The sequence below is a fragment of the Microcebus murinus genome, chromosome 1 (genome assembly GCF_040939455.1).
Source record: "Microcebus murinus isolate Inina chromosome 1, M.murinus_Inina_mat1.0, whole genome shotgun sequence".
Taxonomy (NCBI): domain Eukaryota; kingdom Metazoa; phylum Chordata; class Mammalia; order Primates; family Cheirogaleidae; genus Microcebus; species Microcebus murinus.
Window position 1 is genome coordinate 10,824,458 of NC_134104.1, and position 26,566 is coordinate 10,851,023.

The 26,566-nt window shown below is 36.3% G+C and overlaps 2 protein-coding genes across 4 annotated transcripts in view; one reads left to right on the top strand and one right to left on the bottom strand.

The window, feature by feature from the left end:
* Window positions 1-421: 421 nt before the first annotated feature.
* DONSON (DNA replication fork stabilization factor DONSON) lies at window positions 422-26,467 on the top strand. 3 transcript variants are annotated; one of them, XR_012918250.1, is made up of 12 exons: window positions 422-815; window positions 1,853-1,933; window positions 3,076-3,279; window positions 4,243-4,421; window positions 5,283-5,461; window positions 6,361-6,439; window positions 6,532-6,636; window positions 7,098-7,296; window positions 8,360-8,572; window positions 9,149-9,294; window positions 25,074-25,261; window positions 26,353-26,467. XR_012918250.1 is itself a non-coding variant. In XM_012747029.3 (10 exons), the coding sequence occupies exons 1-10, from the start codon at window positions 498-500 to the stop codon at window positions 9,284-9,286; spliced, it is 1,695 nt and encodes a 564-aa protein (XP_012602483.1). In that variant the 5' UTR covers window positions 422-497; the 3' UTR covers window positions 9,287-9,888. The 3 variants fall into 3 exon arrangements, 2 of the variants coding, with proteins under 2 accessions (XP_012602483.1, XP_075856551.1); XM_012747029.3 differs by lacking the exons at window positions 25,074-25,261; window positions 26,353-26,467 and having other exon boundaries at window positions 9,149-9,888; XM_076000436.1 differs by lacking the exons at window positions 25,074-25,261; window positions 26,353-26,467 and having other exon boundaries at window positions 8,486-8,572; window positions 9,149-9,888.
* Window positions 10,165-26,566, bottom strand: part of SON (SON DNA and RNA binding protein) — a 32,750-nt gene continuing 16,348 nt past the window's right edge. Inside the window, 9 exon segments of the mRNA XM_020284779.2 lie at window positions 10,165-10,892; window positions 10,895-10,951; window positions 10,953-11,081; window positions 11,620-11,735; window positions 11,853-11,924; window positions 13,615-13,762; window positions 17,972-18,088; window positions 19,163-19,273; window positions 26,285-26,473. Coding sequence (XP_020140368.2) covers window positions 10,707-10,892; window positions 10,895-10,951; window positions 10,953-11,081; window positions 11,620-11,735; window positions 11,853-11,924; window positions 13,615-13,762; window positions 17,972-18,088; window positions 19,163-19,273; window positions 26,285-26,473 — 1,125 coding nt within the window. The 3' untranslated portion in view covers window positions 10,165-10,706.

Here is a 26,566-nt window from a genome sequence, read left to right on the forward strand (position 1 = left end):
GGTTCGGGAGGAGGTCGAGCTCCCTCTCGCCACCTGTTGACTGAGCCATAGCCATTGCCCTTCCTAAATTTTTGAAGCAGCAGTCCATCACCGCCGCTCAAGTATGACATTTCCTTTCCATCCCGGCGCCATACTCCGGGCTGATCACATCCCTGCTTGGGGCTTAAATAACGAACAGCTATTTCGGTGCCCAACGGAGTACTGCACACCGGTACCCTGAGCCGCATGTTTCCCTGCCGTGCCACATCTGGCGACTGGACTATGGCCGAGGACCAAGCAGCAGCGCCAGGGCGGGGTCAAGACTGGGCCAGGGGGCGAAGGCGGTCTCCGACTAAAGCGGCCGAGGCCGGGGCCTCGCGTGCGGCCTATCGCGCATGCTCCGCCGGGCGGCACGTGGGGGCGGGGCCTCCGCTCGGCGCGGCGCCACATCGAGGGCGGGGCGAGCCCGCGCGGGAAGTGCCTGTGAGGCGGCTGGCGGGCCTCGGTAGCCGCGCGTTATGGCCCTGTCGGTGCCCGGCTACTCTCCCAGTTTCAAAAAGCCGCCCGAGATATTGCGGCTCCGACGGAAGAGGGCCCGGAACCACGGGGCCGCAGTCTCCCCGCCTCCTCAGCTGCCCGAGCCGGCTCCTCGCCGCGCCGCCCTGGCGGCCGGGCTGCCCCTCCGCCCCTTCCCGGCCGCCGTGGGCAGAGGCGGCGGCGCCGGCGGCCCCGCCGCGGCCCGAAGGAACCCCTTCGCTCGCCTAGACAATCGGCCGCGGGTCGCCGCGGAGCCCCCCGACGGGCCGCCTGGCGGCCAGCAGGAGGCGCCGGGCCCGGTGAGTGTTCGCGCCAGGCAGCTGGGGGCTCTTGTCTTTCGTGGGTTGACCCAGCTGTGAAATCGGGGTTGGGAAGGTCTCGCGTTCGGGGCTAAGAAATGGGCGCGAAGAGCGTCGGCCACCCTGTGGCCTTGGGTTGCCTCACGGCGGGAGCAGCGTCTCCTCTGAAAGGTCGGGTTTGTGGGCAGTGCGTCCCGCAAGCCGCCCCGCTACAGGGATGCTGACCTGGCGCGGCGTGGCGTTCGGGGAAAGTGAAGCGCGCCGGAGTGGGCCACCCATGCAGGGATCCAGCTCGCAGCCCCCTTTTAGAGGGCTTAAAGATAATTGGAAGATAGGTGAAAAAATCCTTGGAACAACCCATCCTGGAAGGCAGCCGTTCGATGGGGCAAGTTACGAGACCCTGCTTTCCCACCGTGATTCAGGGGCTCTCTTCTGTCATTCAGGCTTATTCTGGGATGGAAGAATTTTGATTCATGGGAGTCAGAATTTACTAGCATTTTCCTTTCCTCAGAACTTTTTGGAACTTTTGGTGTGATACACCGGCGTTTTTCCCCTCTGATTTTGATACTAAAGTTAAGACACAGGCCGGGCGCGCTCAAGCCTGTAAGTAATCCCAGTACTTGTGGAGGCGGGGCCGGAGGATCGCTTGAGCCCAGGAGTTCGAGACCACCCTGAGCAACATAGCAAGACTATTATCTCTACAAAAAATAAAACTAGGCCGATGTGGTTGTGCTAGCTACTTGAGAGCTGAGGTGGGAGGATGGCTTGAGCCCAGGAGGATGAGGTTAGGGTGAGCTGTAATCTTGCGACTGCACTCTAGCCTGAGTGACAAAGCCAGACCCTCTCTCTGAAGTTCAGGCACAAAAGTTCACTTCAGGCACGAAGTGAACTCTGTTCGATTGATTTGGGTGTGTATGAATTTGGGTGCGATTGCATTTACTTTGAAAAACCTGTATGCAAGATGAGGCTCTGTACATGTTGAAAGCAAACTTGAGTAAGCATCGTTTAAGTTAAAAACGACAATTTTTTAACCTCAGTTTTTAGAGTCTAATCAAGAAAATGATTTGCTATGGGAAGAGACGTTTCCTGAAAGAACTACTGTTACTGAAATACCCCAGGTAATACTTGTTAAAATATCATTATAGTGTAGATTTTTATGAATTTATACTTAGAAGCATTTTGCTTGGAAAGTGGTTTTACAGGGAGGCTTGAGAGTGATCATATCTACTGGAGATGAAAAGATGGCATCAGCCAAGGTAGAGGACTTGGAGTGGTATAGTAATGATGTCTGTAATGACATCCAACACTACAGGAGACCTAGTAGATGTGCATTTTTCCTTCTACCTAACAGTTTTTAACACTCATCTTTGGATAATTGACTCCTCCAGCTCATCACTCAGAGTCAACCCCTCCAGGTTGAGCTACTTTTTGAACTTCATCTTTTACCAGATCTTCAAACCAAATTCCCAGATGACCACCACAAGTTGTGGCATAGCATTGAACTTCATTCCCCTCCCCCAGCACATGTCTGCACACACACACACTTGTTTCTATTCCAAGTACTTCTGTTATACTTAGTTTGATAAATGCAGTTTGTCCTAATGGGAACAGGCTGGAAGAGTTCCTAAGACCCATTCTCCCTTATAAATAAATGGCCTTCATATGGAGATAATTCCCCCTTCCCTGATATTTTGTTGTGATATCACCTAAAAGAATCCTTATAGTATGTAGAAAATTGACCTGAAAACACAGCAAACAGATTGAGGGAAAATATTTGAGGTCTGGAAATGTTTCTTAAATATGGCCTTTATATAATGGCCATTTGGTTAAAAAAAATTTTTTTTAAATACATGGCCTTTAAGGGCCCTAAGTTACCTGCAGAAAGAGCAACTTAGATTTGCTTTAGGAGTTTAAGAGGCCTAAAATGTGCTTTTATAAATACTTGGAAGATTTCTACTTTGATACCAACATCTATAGTATTATAAAGAACTGTATAAACTAAAAAGTGAAATGCACCCCTCTGCTCCTACCACCCCAACAACAAATTCCTGCTTCCAAGAGGAAACTACTGTTAAAAGTTTAGTGTGGTGGCTTTCAGACTTTTTCACAATGTGTATAGTATATATTTAATGTTATTTATTATATAGTTTATATAATTTTGACTTTTCATATATATTGGTATGTTAGCTAATGAACTCTTTAGGTTGAAGGTTTTCTTGCCACTCTACTAATTTTTGTCTTCTTTTTTTTTTTCTAAAAGACTCCCCACATATCATTCTCCAAATCTGATATTCCATCCTCAGAAAGTACTGAGTTACCTGTGGATTGGAGTATTAAAACTCGACTTCTTTTTACCTCTTCTCAACCCTTTACCTGGGCAGAGCATGTGAAAGCACAGGAAGAGGCTCAAGGGCTTGTCCAACATTGTAGGGCAACAGAAGTTACTTTGCCTGAAAGTATACAGGTAATTTTGAAATAAAACAGCTATGTGTTAAAGTAACAAATGTTTTTCTGTGTATAATATGAGAGATATTGCTTTCCATTAAGTTTTTCTTCAGACATTTAAGGGTACAAAGACTTGGGAAATTTTGTTTTTCCAAAATAGTGCTTTCATACAGCCTTTTATGTGATTTAACTGCCCATTAAATTTAGAGACCTGCCCTGAGAATTAATCAATGTTGCAGGCAGGAATTGTTTGAACTAAACCATTCTTTTCTAAAGCTTTTTGTGAAAGAAAATACAAGGAAAATAAATGAAAAGGAATTGAGTAGAATTGCAAGAACAAATGGATTTTACTGATTTTCTTATATATACTTTGGTTTTTTTATACACACTGATTCTTGCTACCTCCATAATGGTCTCTTGTAAATTTAGTGGTGGTAGTAAGTTATAAAATGGTTTTAGAGAAATATAGTGCAATTGCTTTGAAGTATCACATCAACTCAAACTAGTTTAAAAAGGATTACCTAGAAGAGGTCTTGTTACGTACATTTTTTCAATAAATACATGAGGATGATTTGTGATTCATATTATTAGTTTTTGCTGGCTACTTTTGAAACGGTGTTTTGTCGGGGCAGGGGCGTGTGGAGTAGAGGGGTGTCGAACATAATGATACCAACTCATACAGCCACACACACCTCATGATAAAAAAGATAGTCCTTGTTCTCAAGGATGGTAGAGACAGGGGAGTTCCCATCTGTGTTTAAGTGTTCCTTCTGACACATGGTTTAACAGACAAATTTCTTGCCAGAAAGGGTTTCTGAAATAAGAATAATCTCCATTTTACCTCCTATAACAGTAATTAATGCTTTCCTATAGAAAGCAGTAAAGATTCTTAGACTAAGTGTGTGGTATATTCATTGTGCCGTTAATGAAATTCTACTTTCTCATGGAACAAAAACCGCCCACTGTCACCTCTGGATTTTAGGATCCCAAATTCTCCACTGAGCTCCGTTGTGCCTTCCAACAGAGCCTTATCTACTGGCTCCACCCTGCCTTGCCTTGGCTTCCACTCTTCCCTCGTATTGGAGCTGATAGGAAAATGGCTGGAAAGACAAACCCTTGGTCAAATGATGAAACACTGCAACACGTTTTAATGAGTGACTGGTAAGATAAATTTTTTAAAAAAGCTGTGTAATCCAACAGTGAATTTTCATCTTAGCAGTATTCTCTCCTTATCATATTTTGTGATGTAGATATGCATAGTTGCAGAAGGATATTGTTTCCTTCTGAATTTTATCTGAAACTGCTCATAACCAACATGTAAAATTTACTTTTTTTTTTTAACCTCTTATTCACTCTTTACCCAGTCGTGGAGTATATAAAAGTTTCATAAATCTATACAAACATAATTCTTTAAGTGTCTTCTTGTCAGTGGCTGTTTCCTTTTCTCAATCAGCAAAAGTTGCTCAGAGAAAGTAACGAATTATTAATTATGTCTTGTTTAAAGTAAAAATGATAAGTGTTTAGTAAATACTATTTGTTAAAGTATAGAGAAGTCATCACATCCCCATTACCAATTTCAGTCCTTTATAGCTAAGTTGTATATAACCACAAAAATTCAAACTAGTATCTGATATGTTTGTGTTGTGTTTTAAACCAGGTTAAGAATTAAACTGAATTATACGAAGTTATATTTTAACCATTGAGTTAAATCTGTGGTCCCCAACTACCTGCCTATTAGGGACTTGGCCAAAGAGTGTCACCACCACTGCCCTCTTTCCCCAACCATGCATGGAAAAATCACCTTCCATGAAACTTAGGAACAGAGAATGGGGGACCACACGGCAGGAAGGAAGCTTCATCTGTTTTTACAGCCATTGCTTGCATTACCACCTGAGGTCCACCTCCCTTGCCCCATCTGTGGAAAAATTATTTTCCATGAAACTGGTCCCTGGTGTCAAAAAGGTTGGGGACTGCTGAGTTAAATGTTTAATAATTGCTAAAGAACATTTTTTTGTTTTGTAGGTCTGTGAGTTTTACTTCTCTATATAATCTGCTGAAGACAAAACTCTGCCCCTATTTCTACGTTTGTACCTATCAGTTTACTGTCTTGTTCCGAGCAGCAGGATTAGCAGGGAGTGATGTGATCACAGCTCTCGTATCTCCTACAACTCGAGGTTTAAGAGAAGCTATGAAAAATGAAGGTAAAAGTTTAGGTTTAGATTTACTAGACTATATAATAAACTCTTGCCTTAAAAGCTGAAATTTGAGTTGTCTTTTATCAATTGATTACCAATATTATTTTAAGAAATGTATTATTTCTTTATTTTGGGTTTTTCTTCCTATAATTACTTAAGCTGTTCCTTACATAGCTTTAAGTTAATGGTGTTCCCCCTCTGATCTCTTAAATAAAACACATTAGTGGATCATGAAATCTATTTATTGGTCCCAATCAACACATTTTTAAAAAGTGAACTGGAATAAAATATATGAAAGAATATCACGTGTATGTATTGTGTCCTAAGCCTTTTGTTTCTAGGAGATGTCTGTGTTTATAGGTTTGTGTGTTGTGGAGTACTATTAAGAAAGCTTGGGGCAGGCGCGGTGGCTCATGCCTATAATCCTAGCACTTTGAGAGATGGGGCGGGCGGATCGCTCGAGGTCAGGAGTTCAAAACCAGCCTGAGCGAGACACTGTCTCTACCAAAAATAGAAATTAATTGACCAACTAAAATATATATTATATATATATATACATTCCCTGCATATGTATACTAAAAAAATAAAAATATATATACAAAAAATTAGCCAGGCATGGTGGCAGACGTCTGTAGTCCCAGCTACTTGGAAGACTGAGGCAGTAGGATCTTCATCCCAGGAGATCGAGGTTGCTGTGAGCTAGGCTGACATCACAGCACTCACTCTAGCCTGGCAACAAAGTGATACTCTGTCTCAAAAAAAAAAAGAAAGAAAGCTTGAAAACCACTGCCTTCATAGAGCAAGTGTAAAAACTCACATTTCAAATTTGTTACACTCTAAAAGTAGGGCACATCTGTTAAATACTTTTTTTAAAAAACTCAGGTAAATTTTTTTCTCTCATGTAGGTATTGAATTTTCTCTGCCTTTAGTAAAAGAAAATGGCCGTAAGAAGAGAACATCTGGAGCAAGCTTGGGATACGGGGAGTATGTGATTAAAATAACTTTTTACATTGTCTAATGATTTATAGACTCAGTGAAATAGATTTGTAGAGTTAATAACTATAGCAATTTCCTAGGGAACAAGTAATCAGTGATGAGGATGAAGAGGAAAGTTTTTCCTGGCTGGAAGAAATGGGTGTGCAAGATAAAATTAAAAAACCAGACATACTCTCTATCAAGCTGTATCCTTTCAGTTGCTATTAACTAGAATTAAATTTTGTTGAATTAAGTTAGGAATTTAACATTGGCTGGTGGTTTTATATGAATATAAACTTAAATTCCATTCAGATTATATTAAAACTGATTCTCCCTTATAACATTAACAAGCCCCTAAGTATCAATAAACTGTGAACTATTAAACTGTTTTTTTAGTGAGAACATTGAATTTTGGTTAAATTTGTGGGAACACAGGTATATTTTTGACTAGAGAAGAAATATTTTTTATTTGGTATTGTTTTCTAGTAAATGCAGATGGTTAACATTTTGATTCAAACATATGCCTTATGACTGCAGTGAAGAGTGATAGCATGAGCGTTCTATTTTGTTATGGAGAAAAGGGTCCTGTGTGATTCAGAATCCAGATAACTGCCTTCCACGTTAGTGTGGGATTTGCTTTTGCTATTTCCTTAATTGTCACCTCCAGACGTAAAGAGAAACATGAAGTACAAATGGATCACAGACCTGAGTCTGTTGTGTTGGTGAAAGGAATCAATACCTTCACATTGCTCAATTTTTTGATCAACTGTAAGAGTTTAATTGCTACCTCAGGTCCACAGGCAGGACTGCCACCAACCCTCTTAGCTCCTACAGCTTTCCGAGGTGCCACAATGCAAATGCTTAAGGTAATAAAGATATTCAAAACTTCAGTCCCTACAGCCTAGTTTTAAGTACTTTACTTTTTTTCATAGGGTAAATTCTTGATTTGTTTGCTTAAGTAACTCCTAGCATTTAACTTGCTACATATTTTAACTTTACTTTCCTCCCTTAACAAGCCACAAAAACCTTTGATATAAGACAATTATTTCAAAGAAAGTATTTTTCCAATATTCTGCAGTGACAGTGGATTATGAAATCAAGATGCTATACAAAAAAATTATATTCTCTAGAACAGCGGTCCCCAACCTTTTTGGCACCAGGAACTGGTTTCATTGGAGAGTTTTTCCATGGACTGGTGGCTGTGGAGATGGTTTCAGGATGACTCAAGCACATTACATTTATTACGCAGTCCAACCTCTGCTAATGATAATCTGTATTTGCAGCCGCTCTCCAATGCTAGTATCACTACCTCAGCTCCACCTAGATCCTCGCATGCAGCTGTCAGTAGGTTTCAGACTCTTCTGAGAATCTAATGCTGCCCTTGCTCTGACAGGAGGCAGAGCTATTGCGGTGATGGGAGTGATGGGGAACAGCTGTAAATAGAGATGAAGTTTCACTTGCTCTCCTGCCACTCACCTCTTGCTATGTAGCCCAGTACACAGCTGCAGCCTGGTGGGTTGGGGACTGTAGAGTATACTTCAACTGAAAATCTCATGAGTTGGAGATTGTGCTGGAGACGTTATTTAGTGAACATTTTTACTCACATAACATTGTTTAGATGTCTTAGAAAAAATTTTTTACAACTTTAACGTTTGTATTTTAATTTTTTTACTTTTTGTAGAGGCAGGGTCTCAGTATGTTGCCCAGGCTGCTCTTGAACTTCTAGGCTCAAGCAATCTTTCCACCTTGGCCTCCCAAAGTGCTGAGATTACAGGCATGAGCCACCATGCCCAGCCAGAAAATGCTCTTGTTCCATAACTATTAAAGAGAACAAACCCCAAATGGAAATATTGAACACATTTTTAGCTAGGGGAGAAAAGCTAGGGAGATGGTGATCATAATTTTCTTTTTCTTTAAATTTTCATGAAGGCACGAAGTGTAAATGTGAAGACACAAGCTCTTTCTGGATATAAAGATCAGTTTAGTTTGGAGATTACAGGTCCTGTCATGCCTCATTTTCTACATTCTGTGACCATGCTACTCAAATCTTCACAGAGCGGATCTTTCTGCGTAGGACTGTATCCACATGACCCAACTGCTGTATTTAATATCTGCCTGCCAGTGGACAAAGTACTGCATAAGGTAAGTAGACACCCATAAACATACTATTTTAGTTGTAGTTTCCTCAAATTAGCTGGAGGAAGTGGGTCATTCCATTTTGTTTCAAGTTATAGAACTGTTACTACTTAATTTTATCAGTTACGAATTACTAAGAGGAATGTCTTCTATACCTAATTTTTGTGAGATAAATTTTATTCAGTCCTTTGTACTTGTAGTAGTGACTACAGAACTTCCCGAACTCGAGACAGTATTTTTCATTGTCCTCTCAGATCCAAAATAATAAGTTCCTGATTGCTTTGTAATTTAAGGAAACCTGATTCACTATGGGTATTTACTTTATTTGCCTTCAATTTTGAAGTTTTTATTTAGAGTTATACCTATTAAGACTGAAAATTGCCTCATACTTACCAGTTTGGTAGACTTATTTTAAAAGTAACCAACATCAGTATTTTGGGATTTTTGTCACTGCAGAAATTCTTAGGATCAACTTCTATCAATAGGATGAGTTATGGGAATGAGCCATTTATTTGTCAAAGTCTCCATGGTAATAAAACTCTCGAGTGTTCAAAGACTAATAATGTGCTTTTTACTAAACAGGAGGTTGTTCATAAGGAGCTTGCTAACTGTGGTTTACACCCTAAGACTCTGGAGCAACTTAGTCAAATACCATCCCTGGGAAAATCATCTTTACGGAATGTGGAAATGAGAGACTACATTTATAATTGGAGATCCTGAACACCAAAGTAAGCCTAAAAGGAATCTTTGAGGAAAAAAGCCTTCTAGCAAGGAAAGTCAAGATTCTTGAAGTTAAAGGAATATACTTAAAAATATGAAATGTTTATAAACATTAACTTTTTATTACATGCACTGAGCAGTAGCATTAAGGTTTTAAAAATCATTTTCTGCTTTTACTATTTTCAGATGTGATGATAACTCACTTTTCAAAAAAAAAAAAAAAACCTCAAATTTAACTTCTGAGTAGAAAACTGAATTAATGTGCAATTATCTCATGGCATTGTGACAAATAGCACCAGGGCAAAATTATATTACTTTAATATTTACCTAATACTATTAGCAGGTTCTTGTTTTATAGATAGAAAATGAATATAGACACTGTCTACTGAGCTGATTGTTGATGCTTCTACCTTAGCATCTTTCCTACTGATTTATGATTCCTCTATTCTCAAGTATATTTAAATTTGTCTTTTTAAATGCGTGTTAATTGAGATAAAAGGTTATTCTGTATTCCACATAGAATAGTTTTAAGAGGAGTTGTAAAGTCTGCTTAGTTGTCACGGCAAAGTAGTATTTAATGTGCTTATGGGTGAGTGTGCGTGTGCGTGTGTGTGTAATTCAAATTTTTTTTTAAATAAAAGTGCTTAGAAATCAAAAGCATCGGGTAAAGATATAATAGTATTTAAGTATGTATTCACTTTATAATCCAGAAAATAAAAACACCACATTTATTCCAGAGAAGTTTGTATTTGGGCCTTAAGCTTTTGAAAATAAAGTTTAGAGACATAGCATATGAATACCACTGTAATACACATGAAATATTCTATAAGACCCTAAAAATTAACATAAACTTAAACTTTCTCTCATAGTCAACAAAATAGTGGCTGGTTGCCAATTTTATTAGATAAGTTGGTTACAGCATTTTAATTATCATTTTACGTCTATCTAGGTGTAGCTGAAATTCAAAATGCACATCAAAGTAAAACTATATCACAACTCAATGCCATACTAAATGTACTTGGCCTCTGCAGTAGAATTCTAGTCAGACTTCATTTTTGACTCCCTTATGACCCAAGTGGCTTTAACAGGAATGCAGGACTTAGTGCTGATCATCACACAACATACCACTTTCTTTTTATAACCTCTACAAAATTTTAAGGGGAGATGGTGGCATTAGCCCTGTGGAACAGATCTTGCTTGATTACCCCAATTAACACTGGCCCAGTATCTGTCCAGCAGAACCCATTGTGAAATAGTACAAGGTGCACAGCCCTTCTCTGATTACAGGCAAGTGTTACAGCAGCCTAGCCATAAGGAAGGGGAGTTACATCATAGTACAAAATACAGTATAAAAGCGTTATTTAACATTCCACACTGAAGATTACTGATGCCTTCAAACAATCGTTTGGATGTTAGCCACTTAAACAAATACATCACTAAGGTAAACAATATAAACATACCAAAACCCTGTATGGTTAAATACAATTTCCATGGTACAAAAATCAAAGCCTGGAGATGTTTGTACAGATTGCTTTTTACACAATGTCTTAAATTGCCAAATATTTACAACATTAAAGAGGAAATACATTGTGATGCAGAGTAAAATTATCTGAAATGATTATTATAAAACCTCAATCTATCTACGTGAGGCACTCCTGAAGCAAGTGGCATTAGCCATGAGGTCCTTTGGTACAAGGCCCATTGCTTGAAGAACCACAGTAGCTGCTGTGGCTTTAGCATGCTTCTTATTAGGGCTGGCAAAGCTGGGCTGGTAAGCGCTTCCATTTATCAATACCTATTCAAGAAAAACATACAATTGGGCTGGTAAGGGCTTCCATTTCTCAATACCTATTCAAGAAAAACATACAATAAGAACAGCATCAAACTTTAATATCTATTAGCTTTGTATTTTTTCACTAAATGCTAGAAAAATAATTTACAAAAATATAAACCCATACTATATAAGTCAAATTAATTTCAACCCAGAAGCAGTAAATCATTTGGGAAAAGGGACTGCAAATTAAGAGCAGATCTCCAAATTGAAAAAAAAAAAACCTGATAAAAGTACTAAACAGATTCCCCATGTTCCACTAGAAAGTATCAACAAATTGTGTACCAGATTTTGCCCACATTTTCCCTCTAATTTTTTAAAGTAAGATACTCACAAGTCATATTAAAGCACCCTTCGGTATTTTAAAACCCAACCACTCACCCACACATATGAACCCCTACCCACAAACAGAATCTTAATCCTGTGATCATGTTTAACCCTCACCCTCTAACATTAAATTATCAAATTAATATATACAATTAATACAAAAATTCATATTTACCCTAAAGAGAAAATGTTTGCGATGATCAGGGCCACTATCATGGACCAAGAGAAATTCTGGTGGTTGCCACCTTCTCTTATTACAGATTTCCATCAAGGCAGACACAGGATGCTTGCCTACCAAAAATAAATAAATAAATAAACTTGTTATAAATTATTTCCAACAACTTTTATAACAAATTAGGAATTCAAGGTAGGGGTGGAACAAGAAGGAATTCAAAAATGTGCTCTTACCTGACAGATCTTTCATTGCTGCAGAGAAGTTCCCAGACCTCTTTTGTGCTCTTTCTCCTACTGCAACAAGACCTTTAAAAAAAAGGGGCCATCGTTCACTAAATAAATTTCAAAGCATCATTTTAAATTACAATATAGAAAAGCAAAGACTCCTGTAGGAGGCTGAACCTAAATCCATGCCTTCAAATAAAATCAATTTCCTACTACACTTGATTTCTACATCAATTTTAACGTCTCTTGCTGTGTTTCAATATATGAATTTATATTTTATGTTCATATGCTAGTATTAGAAATTGTATAAACAGCAAATGTCCACAAAATACAAGAATTTAATATATGAATATGTATACAATTACATATTCAAATTAAATGCCATGTAATTATCAACACCTCCATGTCTGTTTCTTTACAAGTTTAAAGTAGTGGCTATTACAAGTGATTTCTGTAGGTTTACTATCTCAAAAAATAGTTATGAGTATGTTCTCAAAAAGGTTAGGACTTTATGCCACCAGAAAAAAGGGTGAATAAGGCAGTTGTCTAAAAGGATAAATGGGCCCCCCCTCCCTTTTTCTCAGCAAACACTCCCTTTCTTAACAACTGTGAGATGTTCTCAAAATATAAACATAACTTTTCTCTACATAACCTCCTCCCTCCCCACAGGTCTATTTCAAAGAGAACTAACTATATTACTAACTAAAAACAATGCTTTCCAATTTTCTATATAGTTTGACTATCCCTTATCCAAAATGCTGGGACCAGAAGTGTTTTAAATTTTTTTTAGATTTTCAATGTCTGTATTATACTTACTGGTTGAGCATCCAAAATCTGAAATCCAAAATGCTCCAATGAACATTTCCTCTGAGCATTACCTTATGTAGCGCTCGGAAGTTTTGGATCTTGGAACATTTCAAATTTCCAGATTTAGTATGCTCAACCTACATATTATAGGAAAATTTTCAGCCACTCTTTTGCTAATTAATTCTTGGGAAATGTGTGCTGTTCTCTTGAGAGCTTACACCTAGACTAATGTTGCACAACTCTAACATGGAATTTTGCAATACATATTTGGTATAAAACCAGTTCATTGCCTAAAACATTATTCCAAGGGGTGTTATCTGTGGGAACTAAGTATATATTTAAATACTTGACAACTACATATAGGCTATATAGATCCCTCTCAATCCCCAAGTATCTGAAGATAGTAGAAAAATACAATCAATGCCAAAAGTTCCAAAGTGCCCTAACACAAGACAGTTAACAAGAGGGTGATGGCTGTTGTCAGCAATGGGTCTACTATTCTCCAACCCCAACCAACTTAACTATTAAGCTTAAAAAGAGGGACAAGCAAAAAGGTTTTTCAAGTGAAAACAGCACTCTACTAGGAAATAATGAAAATGTGTAAAATATCTGACAAAAAATAAATTGTACAAAGAAGACAAGCATATTCCCTCCCTGTCAAGAGAAAATAAAATGCAAATTCCATTTTCTAAACATGAAATCTAGTTACTTTTATAATCATATAATTAGATATATGCACATTTCCATAATAGTTGACTATTAAAAGCTCAATCTAGTGTCTCCATCATAGTTACATAAAAATAAGCTGCTATGTAGGAAAATGGGTTAAAGATTTTCTGACAAATAGTTATACATACACAAGAAATAACTCCAGTTCGGGATCACAGGGATTAAAGGAATGTATAAAATGAAACCCTAAATGTTAAAAGAGGTATAATAAACATTCCAAAAGAGAACTTGTTACCTTTCCGATCTGTCTTAAAATCAACTAAGATGGGTTCCTTATTTCCTTCTTTGTTTTTTCCTAATCCTTCTCCTTCTCTCCAGCCCATTTTTCTCATCAAAACGGCTCCCATTCCTCCAGTTACCGGGGCTGCTCTTAAGAACTGATCCTATCCAAGGAAAAGAAAGGTAAAATGTCCCCATTTTACAGTTAGAACTTGACTACAGGCTCACTGGTTACTTTCTAAAAAGAGGAATCTTATTTTGCTTCTAGATCTGTTACAGGTATAGTAATTAAATGTAAATGCTTCTTAATACATACTATAGTGTGTATATTCTAATTATTTTCACATTAACATAATATTTTGAAAGTCAAATAAGACAAGTAAACAGCAGTTTTAAAACAGTAGCCCTCATGCCCCCCTCCAAAAAAAAATTAGAACACTCCTGTTTTCGTCCACTATTTAGGTTCACTGGTATCTCTTCTTAGCTTGCAAAATAAAAAGAAGGCAATGTTAAAACAGTCAATAATATGGTCCCAAGTGTACCTAGTTTATGAATAAAGCCCAGAAATCATTTAGAAATAGTTTGGACACTGAAGAAGCATACTGTTGTCATCCAAAGTTTTCTTCCCCATTTTACTATAAAGCAAGTATAAATATTTTACTTAGAAAATCCCTATGAAGCAAAAAGATAACTCTTTAAAATAAACATATGTAATAATAAATAGAAGAGAATCACATAAAATGCCCTGTAAGTACACCAAAATGAATTTGAATTCCTTTAAAACCTAGCTTGATGTTAAAAGACTTTTAAAGAACTCCTTAAATGTTTACATACCTAGGCCTCGGTAGCAGCAGTGTTGTGAATAGTACGGCTGGCACTGACCGGGGCAAGAAGACAGCTACAAGGATTTGGCCCTGAAACAAGTTTCCATACAGAGGGGTGAAAGTTCACAGGTTATTCTGTGAACAATCATCTCTCTTGTATCCAACCCACTGAACCATAATTTCCATCAAAGCAGCAAACCACTTAATGTCCTAAATGCACAACTATATATCAATTAGCATGGTGAACAGTCTATTTTTACACGTTAAGAAATATTCAATGCCTCTATAAGGGCATTCATGTACATATAACAATATTGAATTCCACTGTTGATTGTTAAGGCTTTTAAAAAAGCCTTATCTCCAAATCATGCTTTATTTTCCCCTTGGCCATTAAATTTTAGGTTTACATTTATAAGTATATAGCAAAAGTCATTAACTTATCAACAGAGGGAGTCAAAACCTTTGGTAGCTTAGGAAATAGTATATTGATAAGTTAATACTAAATATAAAAAATCCTCACAGTAATAAAACTGTATAATCTCATTTGTTTCCCAGCTTTATAATTAAATGCTGGGGAGGAAACATGCCAATGATGTGTGACTAGACATTAAGTTCAACAAGGTGCTCTGATGGAAGGAGGCAGCTGTGGAGGTAAAAACATACCCCTGGTTCAGTTCCTTATTTGGTGCAGGCCATGCAGTGTAGATGTATAAAGAGAAAAGTTAGCTGATGCTTGGATATCAACTGCCTTGATGCTACACACCTAGAATGACTTTTACTTACTTCCAGGTTCATCCGCCCCTCTTTTCCAGGGAATACTCCTAAAAAAAAGGGCAACTGTGCACAGTACAATATATAAACCCCAAATAACCCAAGTTTCCAATTTTGTTTCCATTCTCTAATATCTTCATCTGTTGTTTCTCTACCCCAGTGTGTATGCTGTTTACAAAAAAAAGCCAATCTAATGAGACTATATTAATAAACAATTTATCAGGTCCTGTCCAAATCATTTCATTTGGAAAATGAAAGGTCTTTTAAATCAATAATCATTTAAAATGTTTTACTGATAAATGATAATACTGATAAGACTTCTCTTTTTTAATCTAAAAATACCCTGCAACAATCTAAGAAAGAACACAGAATGTTGGAATTCCATGTGGTTTTTAACACATAACAAGGATGTTAGGCTATACTAAAGCAAGAAAAAAGCCAAAATGATCATTTGAGCAAGTTTTCTAAACACAACTAAACATTTAATGAGTAGACGGTATTTGTGATGTTCAACAGGGATGACATTTTAAATTTTCAGTTACCTATTGACTTCTACATGTTCTGGCCCATTTTCATAAAAAAAGGAGTTCTTCCTTATTAGTAGCATCAAATATTCTTCAGTAATTCTATACAACTGGATGCTTTCCTGAAAGTGTTGCTTTTTCTATATTTTAAAAATTGGTCTAACACGTATCTTATGATAACTTATCAAAATGATTCGCTTCCCAAAGTATATTTTACATAAAATATAAGGATGAAATCTTTTTAAAGGTCCTACTAAACATTTTAAATTATTTATTCAATCTGTGAACTGCCTATAAGACTGAAAATACCAAAAATTATTTTAGGGGACAGGGGAAAGCCAATTGAATTAGTAAAAGATTCACTGTGTAAAAGTTACTTATGTCACCATGATATTTAAAAGTATACAAATGTTATAGATCAGCACATTATTATAAAGATAAAGACTAAAATTTTGCAGCAGAAGCACATTCAGAAGTTTCTACCTAGCAATGCACATGAGTGTGTATTATATGCCTACTTAAACACCCATGAACTTCATGTTTTAACTTCCTGAAATATAGAGTACTCAGCTACAAGACTAAATAGTACTAAGGAATCAAAACAGTAAAGAATTAGATGTCCTTTTATAATTCTTCCCACTGATAGATGAAAACCATTTTTTTAAAGACTACATAAATCATTCTATTTTTAACTGCAATATAAAATACTAGTCCAAAATTAATCCAAACTTTCAATATTTTGCTAGATACCACTTTTTCCAACACTAACACCACCTCCCAGTAAGCTACTTAAATTGTAATTTTTTAATGAATTTGAACTCACTGTACACATAATGGTGCAACTACTTCCCCAAAAAAGGGAAGCAAAAGGAGTACGTAGGTTTTATATTGATTTGTTAAGAGAATCAACAGAGATAAAACTATCAAAACTGAAATAAATGTCATAAGATTAAATAGTTCAAAACAACCAATTATCTCATTTTTTAGAAATCTAGCTTGTTTACTGGCATCCAGAGCAACTCTCTCTAGGTAACTATCACATTGATTACCAATCCTGATGCAGAAATAAGGACTTGTCTCCACTTGACTGACTGAAATTCCAAAGAATTACTTGCCCATGATCACACAAGGAGCCAGGAGTACAACAGGATAAAGAAACCTTCCCAATCTATTAGAACACGTAGCCTCCCATTTCAGCACTGTTATGCATGCTGCCAGTGCTCCTGAAACAAATTTCCCATCACTGATCCAACCAAGATTCGTCCCTTCACCAGAACACATTCTTCAGAATGCCCTTTTCAACCACCTAAGACTCCCCCAATGATGAGGCAGCTGTAGATGGAGTTCACAGGTCTCATGGCAGGAATCTGAAACCAGGTGCACCTACATCTTCATAGTGCATGGTGTCCGTCCTCTCCCTTGATTTTATGTCTTATGTATCTTTTTTTTTTTTCCATGAAATTAGTGGTTCTCAATTTGAACCTGTGGATCACCAGAGGCCACCAGGGCCTAAATGGTGGTCCACAGATTAATCTCCATCCCCATCCCGCCCTGTTCACCACCCTTCAGCATGGCCCACCCCACTCCAGCCATCCTCCCTCAGCCTTCCAGTACCATAGCAAGATCACCACATGCAGTGCTAATAGTAGGGCCTCCCAACCACTTGCTATAACCAGCAGCTGACCTGGGGCTGGAGGTCACAAGAGGAGAGGAATAGGGGCCAAGGTATCTTATAGGAGGGCACAGGAACTAATGAAGGGTAAGGACAAAGAAATAGACCAATGGAAAATTAGGGTGGTAGAGGGCTCTCGGGGGCAGTGATCCACCAAAAACAAACCTGTAATAAAGTATCCCATGATGAAGAAAAATTTGAGAATCACTGCTTTGAAATGATTACGTTAGTAGTCCAACAGGAGCTGTGGAATATTCTGAAGAGCACCTAATATGCTATTAGTATTCAAACCAGAGTTAAACAGAAACACCCCCCACCACCTCCACCAAAATCAGCAGCCGTAATTTAAAAAATAACCTCAGGATATAAATTGAGAGGCTCTTGAGCCATAATTATACATTTGCCATTGTTGCATGAATCCAGCCCATCTTCAGTGTCCATCCTGGAGCATACACACACAGGAAATTTACTCAGGAACTTTGGTTAGAGTCACTGGCCTATTCATGCATTTTTAATAAAACATTTTCCAAAAACTTTGTAACTTTGTATTTCAACACTTTTGTATGTTCATATATTGTGTACCTTTTTAATCCAGGCTTGGGCACCAGTATTAGCCAACTGTTCTTGTGTTAGAACCTGTACTCCTGTACTTCCTGTGAACTGGCCAGGAATAGAGTTCAGCTGAGCCCAGGCATCAATCTGAAGAAAAGAAGCCACTCCAATTAACTAAATAAAATTACTTATTTGATTAAAATGCCATTGGTAATAATTTAATTCACTAAACAAAAATGGCTTATAAACAGACTTAAGCATTTAACTTTTAAAACAACATATTAAATCATACATATTTAAAATTAAATATTTCGCTACAGTTAGGAAGCAGTCTGTTAACATTCAGTGAATCCCATTAATAACAAGATTTGAGATATATCTCTAACTAAAAAGCATAGCTATAATATTCTTCAAAATATTACAGAAACATGAAAAATGTACAAAAGAGCTCATATAACAAAGGATTCTCACCCTCCCTTCTTACCTAGCTTGTAAAAATGCATTCTAATACATGTCTTGATACCCTGGATTTTTAATTACCTCCTTTGAGATATTATAAATCAGGAATAAACTCATGACATATGCTTAAAGAGTAAAAAATAGAGGATACTATCCCAAATACATTAAAAAGTTTTAAAATCTGGACTGCGTCAATCACCAACATTTTCTCTGACAGTTAAAGAATCAGCTATCTCATTCATTCAAATTGTTTTTTCCGAACACCTGTACTGTCATTAATGTATTTCCTGTTTGAACATGTACTTCCTGTTTCTATATAGATTTATCATAGAAAGAAAAGTAGAAGAGAAATGGATAACCTGTCCATTGTCAAAAGCATAAGACTATGGATTCAAACTGCTTGTGTTGGAATCCCAGTTCCCCCACTAACTAGTTGTATGAACAGTTATCACTCAACCATTCTTTACCTCAGTTTTCTCAACTGAAACATGGGAACCAGTAATACCTAACACATCTTACAGGGTTGTTTTGGCACTCAGGTATATTTATACCCAGACTGTAAATTCTATGAGGGCAGGGAATTTGTTCTGTTTGCTCAAGAAACAGTTCCTGCCACATAGTACACAATAAACATTTACTGAAACATCTGACCTGAAATCATTTTCATTTAAAATAAGCCAGCTAATTAAGATAAATGATTACATCACAACTTAACCATCTAGTTAGTGAAATTCTCATTTAGACGTTAAAACTGCTACATACCCTTTCCTGAGCTCGGTTTAACATGCTCATGGCTTCAAGGTCAAATGCATTCTCACTGAGTCTTTTCTGAGCAAGTGCCCGTTCACTCATTGCTGTAGAGATGTCCACAGGCTAAGAAAGAAAACATAGATAATTATCTCAAATTACCAGAGCTCCCTAAGTTCTGAAGAGCACTTGTATCTTTAGTTGCTACATTTCAAAAACAATATACCCTTATATACTAATAATCTTGTTAAGTAGGGAAAAGACTCAAAAAAGTAACATAACCTTGGAAAGTAGACAAGGATTAAGGTAAATTACAAGGTATCATAGGGATTATCATAGGCAGCAAAACCATTCTGTATATTTTCTACTATAGCAAACCATAATCATAGAACATTCCATTAAAAACTTAAAAATCTCTAGCCTTCATTAACAAAAAATTTTTTATAATACTGGGAATTGAACCAAATTTTATACTCCTTAGCAGTTTTTCATTCTACTCTCACTTATTAGCATTAACCTTCAGAAGCAGTAAGTAAAATTCTTGAATAAGTAGAAAAGCTCTATGATCACTCCTTTACTCATCAGCACATCTCTTTCATCTTCTTATAGTTGTGCATGGGTACGGTTTTGCTCTTAAAAACTCAATTTATTCAAAGAATATATTCAGGATATAAATAAATGAACCTTTTGTTTTCAGTTTATATAGATTTATTATCGGAGTTAAAATATTTCTGTGGAAGTCCATAATAACATCCAGTGAAACACTTTTACATGTCTGAAGTCTTAGGTCCTCCTCAAAGCTCATATTACCTTTTAAAAGTTTATGCTAAGCAAAATGTAAATTTTATATTTTAACTTTAAAAAAAAAATAACCTTTGGAGGAAATTCTCAATTTGTCAGATTTGTGGAAGGTTTAACTACAGAAGGAAACACCTATCAGGTAAGTATTTGATATTTTTTCTTTTAAAAATAAGAAGTCAAGTTGATTTGTATCAACTTACTAATTTCTGACTTTTTTCTTTCAATACCTCTTACCTATACTATTTTCTAGTTATCTCATGCCAAAAAATTTCATTTTTGTAAAATGCTTATCTGACATGCAAAATTTTGCTGTTTTCATGTCCAAAAAATGACAAATACTGCATGACCATGACAGATGTAAGTCAGTAAAATCATTAACAGCTATGGATTTTCTTTTTAAAAAGTTAAGTAGAAGCTAACTTTTTATGTATTATATATGAAATACCTCATGCACAAGGATTTACTAATCTTTCTTTTCCTACCTTTAAAACCCCTTAATCATGCCATAAAATTCTTTAACTTGCTGAATGATCTAATGTTCCTTTAGATAAACCAAGGTTTTTCTTCTACAAAGCAAATATAGATTTTTATACAATGTTTTCTTAAAATGAAGTCAAAGTTAAACTGAATTCATTCTGTAATTCTTTATTAGACTGTATCAATTTTGTGAACTGAAAGATCATAATCTTTTGTCAACTTATAAAATCATCCACACAAATTAGAATATTTCGCAGGCCTATCAGAATGTAAGCAAAATCTGAGTGGAACACTATGAAACTTATGTTCACCTTTCACTTCTACTATATTTCTGATCAATTCCCAGGACTTTATATGAGAACACAGATATTTCAGGTCACAATTTATGTCCCCTAGGCCTACCTTCAATGTTTCCTGAAATTGTCAAGTAAGATTATCAAGGTAATTTTTGAAAGCACATTAAATGAGACTGTGTCATTAACCTTCCCAGACTTACTTCAGTTTTCATAGCAATCTATAAGTCTAAGTGTTAGGGTGCTTAGTCATAAAAAAGGTTTTTATTCTGAAAAGGCTAAAATCTGAGAGGATACTGGGAAAAACATGTCTACCTACCATCCCAAAGCTTGATCCCTAATTTCCAACTACAAATTAAACACAAAGATATATTTTGAAGGCTCTAAAAATGCTAACTTTCCTAGAAAAATAATTCTTTCCAAGTAGAAAGCAAATGAATATACCTCTCTGTGAATTCATCTTTGTAGAGATTTTATATCTTCATATCTTTCCTCTTTTAGCCTTTATTAAGCAGGTAACCTAATGCCTCATCATTTATCCCTAAAATAAACTTCCTTCATATCTCAAGAATGTTTCACATTAAATTCACATCTTACTCTGAAAGGAATATAGCACAACTTGATATTTACTTTAGATAAAATCACAACTGTTATTTCCTAGGGTAGTACAAACTTCATCTATTCTTCAACAGGCTTACCAAATGAGCCAACGTTCATGTCAAAAATTTATTACCAAATAATTTGCCTATTAATTTCTTATCTTTAAATATGAAAAGATATGCTCAAAATAGAATGAATCAAGATTATCTTAACCTCTAAGGATCTTCAAAAGTTTACAATAAAAGCCTGTTTCCAGCTTTTCAAGGTAACTCAGGTTATGCAATAATGCATAAAAAGCCAACTATAAATACCCAAACCAGCAATATTCAAGGGTCACACCAGATGTTATGTATCCATAATAAAACACTCATAATATGCCACAGCTATCCCTTAGAGCAGCACTATCAAATAGAACCTTGCTTGATTATTTGAAATGTGGCTAGGGTGATTAAGAAACTGATTTTTTCAGTGGCTGGTGACTATTATACTGAATGATGTGAAGCTTTAGAATCTTAATCATTCTTTACTATTTAGAAACCGGAAATGTGGGAAAGGCACCAAGGTGAAGCTGAAAGCCCTAAAAATTAGGAAAAAATTTTAAATTTCTAGAATACTTATCAAGTTGTAATAACAAACCTTGTTTCTATTGATACACTATAGATTATATTGCTACTTAATGTATGAAAACGATTGTGTAGTAACGGGAAATGTTTAATTTCATTTTCCCTCAGACAAGTTTCTAAAAGGTGAAATTTTAAAGTGTCCTGAATTAAACTGTAATTTTCATGTTAATAAAAACTGGCTGAGTTCTTTCATCTCCTTACCATAGCAATAATGCAGATTACTACTACTTCTAAAACCTACAGAGGTGTCTGTGGTGTAATGAAATACATAATGCAACTGGCACCATGTAACAAGCATTTCATGACCTACATTGTATGTGTACCTTTTATAGCTCCATTTCTCATTTAAAAAATTCTTCTAAGTCAATTTACTACCCTTTTGTTAACCCAACTATTTACATAAATAGAACCACCACCTTAAGAATTTCTTAGAGCATCAGTGAAAGGCTATAAAAGATCTAAAGATAATTGTTAGGATGGGGTGAGTCAGATAAAGAAAATAACTCCTACAGCCAGAAATCGATTTTTTACACAGGTAATTGCAGATATCTCAAAATTAAAAGGCATAAAAGGAAAACTTTAATTATAAGAAAACAGAAATAAAGAAAAACCATCTGGCCTGTAGATAAAACATGATTTTAAAATATTTAGTTAAAATTGATGAAATATAAAGAGGTTCATATGTAAAAGAACAAAATGACAACTATAAAAACAAAGCCACAGTAAATACAGAATGTCCCAGTTGTTGTGTTTAATTGGTTTTAAAACCTGAATTACGAATGTTTTTATTACATCATTCAAAATTCTCCATCTAGGGGGTAATTCTTACATTAATCTAAATGAAGTATAATGTGAAAACCAATAGATAACCTGTTAAATGGCTGAGAGAAATTGTGTTAACTACCTAGAGAATATAGGGAGAAAAGAATAAGGCTGTACATTACATATTTTAGCAGTGCTAGGACCTATGTGTTTAATTTCTGATTAAAATCTTCATTTTACTCCCAAAAGGTAGCTTTCCTAATCTTTATAAATTTAGAGTTTCTACATTTAAGAATTTTAGTTCCACTGGAATGTAGAAATATGATTCAATAATACAAACTAGCAAACTGCTTAAGATAAAGATGATGTTAACATCTAAGTAATCACTAGACCTTAACAGAGCTGGACACCTAAAACATTATTGATACTAAACACATGAAAACTCCACAATAGTATAATAAATGGAGTCATCACTCCACTTATGTCAATGATTACATTCAAATCTTCTGCATGATAAGGCTTTCCTAACTTTATTACCAAGAATTAATGTCCCTGAAGACTATTTTTTAAATATTAGTTTTTCAACATATTTTGTTTCATTGTTTATAAATCAAATTTTCACAAATATGGTCAAAGTTTGTAGTCTCTCCTGAGGATGCTGCTGGCTGGTTTCTGAGTAGGAAGACGATGCTATGACAGTAGGGCACACAGCCTGATGAGTTGTTTTTCCATAAGATATGGATTTATGCTGCTCCATTCACGTCTATCCATTCATACTTATGTGTCACAGAGCACTCATATGCCAGACAACTGGTGGGGTTAGGGATTACAGCAAAGCTATAATTATAGCAAAGCCCTTGTGGAGATAAAATCTGTGATCTTTGCCTGAATGTTTTATGCTCAGGACTAGAGAACCACAAAGTTCATTTATATTTATTAAAACAAAAAAGACTGATAGATAAAAAATGAAAAATACTATTCAGTTAAAAAGTTGGCCTTTTAAAAGTACTTTCTTTTTACTCTAGAAAGCCTTTATTTTTCAAACCCTAACAGGGAATCAAAAGGGTCAATACTCTCAACAAAATGTCACCAGAAATAATTCACATTGATATACAGAATGTTAACTTTACAAACATAGTAATTTAGATGGTAAATAACTAGAACTAAATATTTTATATTATGAACATCTCTTTTACATGTCTGGCATCTGACATTATTATTGCTAGGTAAAAGTACAAAAGATTTGAAAGCAAAACACAGTCCTGTCTTTCCCCCCTCCAATATTTTTGAGGTTCTTTTATTTAGCATTCAAGTTAATCTATATATTCTTCGAGTCTAATCTTCTAGTAGTTTTGATATCGAATAGTTATATATATTTTTCCACAAGAGACATCATCTGCTTCATTCATTTAGCTGAGCAGAACTTATTTTTGTTCTATTTTAACAAGTTTTAACATGACTCCTTTACGTAAATAATTGTATAGTTATTTAAGTACACTTAGTCTCTATCAAGTGCCCCCCTCCCGTAGATATCTTAATAGTTCTCAACCTTTAATTAAAGTCTGACAACTTTTGATGACAGGTAAGGCTAAGACATCACACTTTCAGTGTTAAGACTGAAAAAAGCTGAGTACTAAATTTCAAACATAAATACATATATATATACACACACACATACTCTCAATCAAAAAAGTATAATCATCAGGATTTACTGAGCACTTTCCCCATGTTTAATTGAAGAAATTAAAAATAATTATGGTCAGTTATCTTCTCAGGAAAATCCCTTTGAATTTTGTAGTATTTATTGTTTTCACTACACTGGAAAATATTTCACATGTAAAGACTCCCTAGCTATGTTTTGTCCAACTCTGTTGAATGTTTAATCTGCAAGAAATTAGTTACTAGAAGCATATGTATTGGGATCTGTAAATTAAGTTTGTTCAGTTCAGCCTTACCATCATGGTTTACACTGAGCTACCACAAGATTAAGTCAGCTGCAAATGTCAGTTAGCCTTTCCCTCTTGAGATGTGCAGGTAGCCTGATTTGGGGATTAACAACTGAACTACTCAACTGGTCTCACTAAATTACTGTCTAAATCAACTATCCCTCCCTCACTGGTGATGACATAACTTGCTTCAATTGTTGAACCCCATGTGAACATAGATCATCATCTGTGACTGTAAGTTGCATTTACTAGTAACCAAGACCAGCTCCAGGTTCACTGTATAGAACTTGTTCCCTTTCAAAATGCCACAGGTCCCAGAAAAAAGAACAGTGAAAATGTTGCCTGTGAATACTTCAGGGGAAAAAATATTGCTATCAAAACGTTTCTGATTTGGGTTCTGTTCACTTTCTGATTTTATAAACAGGATTTATTTGTACAATTGGAGGTGTTTACTGGAAGATGATGATATGGCCAATGGAACCTGAAGTGAAGAGCACAGGTCTCTCTGACCTACATATGCCAGAACTGCAAGAAAAAGGAGTCCGTATGGGCATCAGATATATAGTCCAGTCCTTGGACAGATGTCTGGGCTTTGGAAACCAAGGGCAAGAGGTGATGACAACTAATCTATGGTAGCACTTATAACTCCCACCCCCCCTAGTAATTCTCCACCCTCCCACATCCCCCAAGCGTGACTTTGCACAACAAGTTAAATAAAAGTAAACTGTTTATTAAAAGATACAGCAAAGGTACAGATACAGAGATACATACAAAGATACAGATATATATATATATATTTACATATATATACAGTCTTGCTGTTTTGATGTGCACTATATTTAGCAGCACATATTTAATCAGGCGGCATTTTAATGGGGTTGTTTTGACACTTGGCATTATTAGTGCGTCATTTTGACAAGATACAACTATAGCCTTGTGGAAATTTCAAGGTGTGAATTCCACTTCTCCAACTTTTAATAGTAGCAAAGAGGGGAAGGAGAAGGGAATAGAGTACCAAGGCTGAGCATTAGGTTAAACACAAGAATTCAAAAGGGCCAAGGTAGCATGGGGAAGGGAAAACGATTAAAATTAAAAGGCTATCTGACAAACAACCCAGAGAAATAGTTAAAAAAAAAAAAACACAAAATATCATGTAAGGGCAATGGGCTATGTACCCAAGATGTCATTATCAGCCTACAATGACCTTTTCCAATCCAGTTCTTGTGTTGAACCTGAGGATCTGCCTCTCTCCACTCAATCCCTCCACCCAGTAAATTTGCTACCACCAAAATCTAGAGCTATAGAGCCTTGAAGCAAAACGGGAAGCTAAATAGTTGTACCTTGGGCTACCTTCCCACAAGTGCAAGGAGGGCCCAATGTTGGGTAGGGATGTGATAACACTGTTCTCTGCAATTCGATGCTTTTCACTTTGTGGCTTGGTTCCACAAAGTGAATTGCATCGAGTTACTGTCAAATGAGAAGCTGCGGGTTGTTTCATCTGTCGTCTAACCCGGCCCTGCCGTTTAACCCGGCCCTAAGAAGAGTGAAACAGAATCCAAATCAGATATAAAGTAACAATAAAATGGCAGATTCAGGCATAAAAAAGGAAAAAAATATAATATTCCTCTTACTTACCTCTGAGGGCAAATTGCTGCTGAAAACATTATCATCATCTTTGTTTTCTTCACCATTTTTTTCTACAGGAACCCACTCTCCATAAACACTGTCGGCTTCTTTTTTCCGATGTTGAGATCCAGACGACACGGGAAATTCTTTTGTTAATGTTACCTGGCTTTTTGGTGGAGTTGGCTTTGCTGCAGCAATCTAAAAAATAAAGTATTTCTCAATTAAATCTTAGTAGTATAACAATTACCTACATTAAATGGTTTCTGAAGATTTTCAACATAATCAGAAAGG

What these genes read in the sequence shown, in the direction of transcription:
- DONSON (XM_012747029.3), top strand. Translation starts at nt 498, where the DNA reads ATGGCCCTGTCGGTGCCCGGCTACTCTCCCAGTTTCAAAAAGCCGCCC. An exon ending in CTTTGCCTGAAAGTATACAG is followed by an intron (nt 3,280 to 4,242) that starts GTAATTTTGAAA and finishes TCTGGATTTTAG; the next exon opens with GATCCCAAATTCTCCACTGA. An exon ending in CACGTTTTAATGAGTGACTG is followed by an intron (nt 4,422 to 5,282) that starts GTAAGATAAATT and finishes TTTGTTTTGTAG; the next exon opens with GTCTGTGAGTTTTACTTCTC.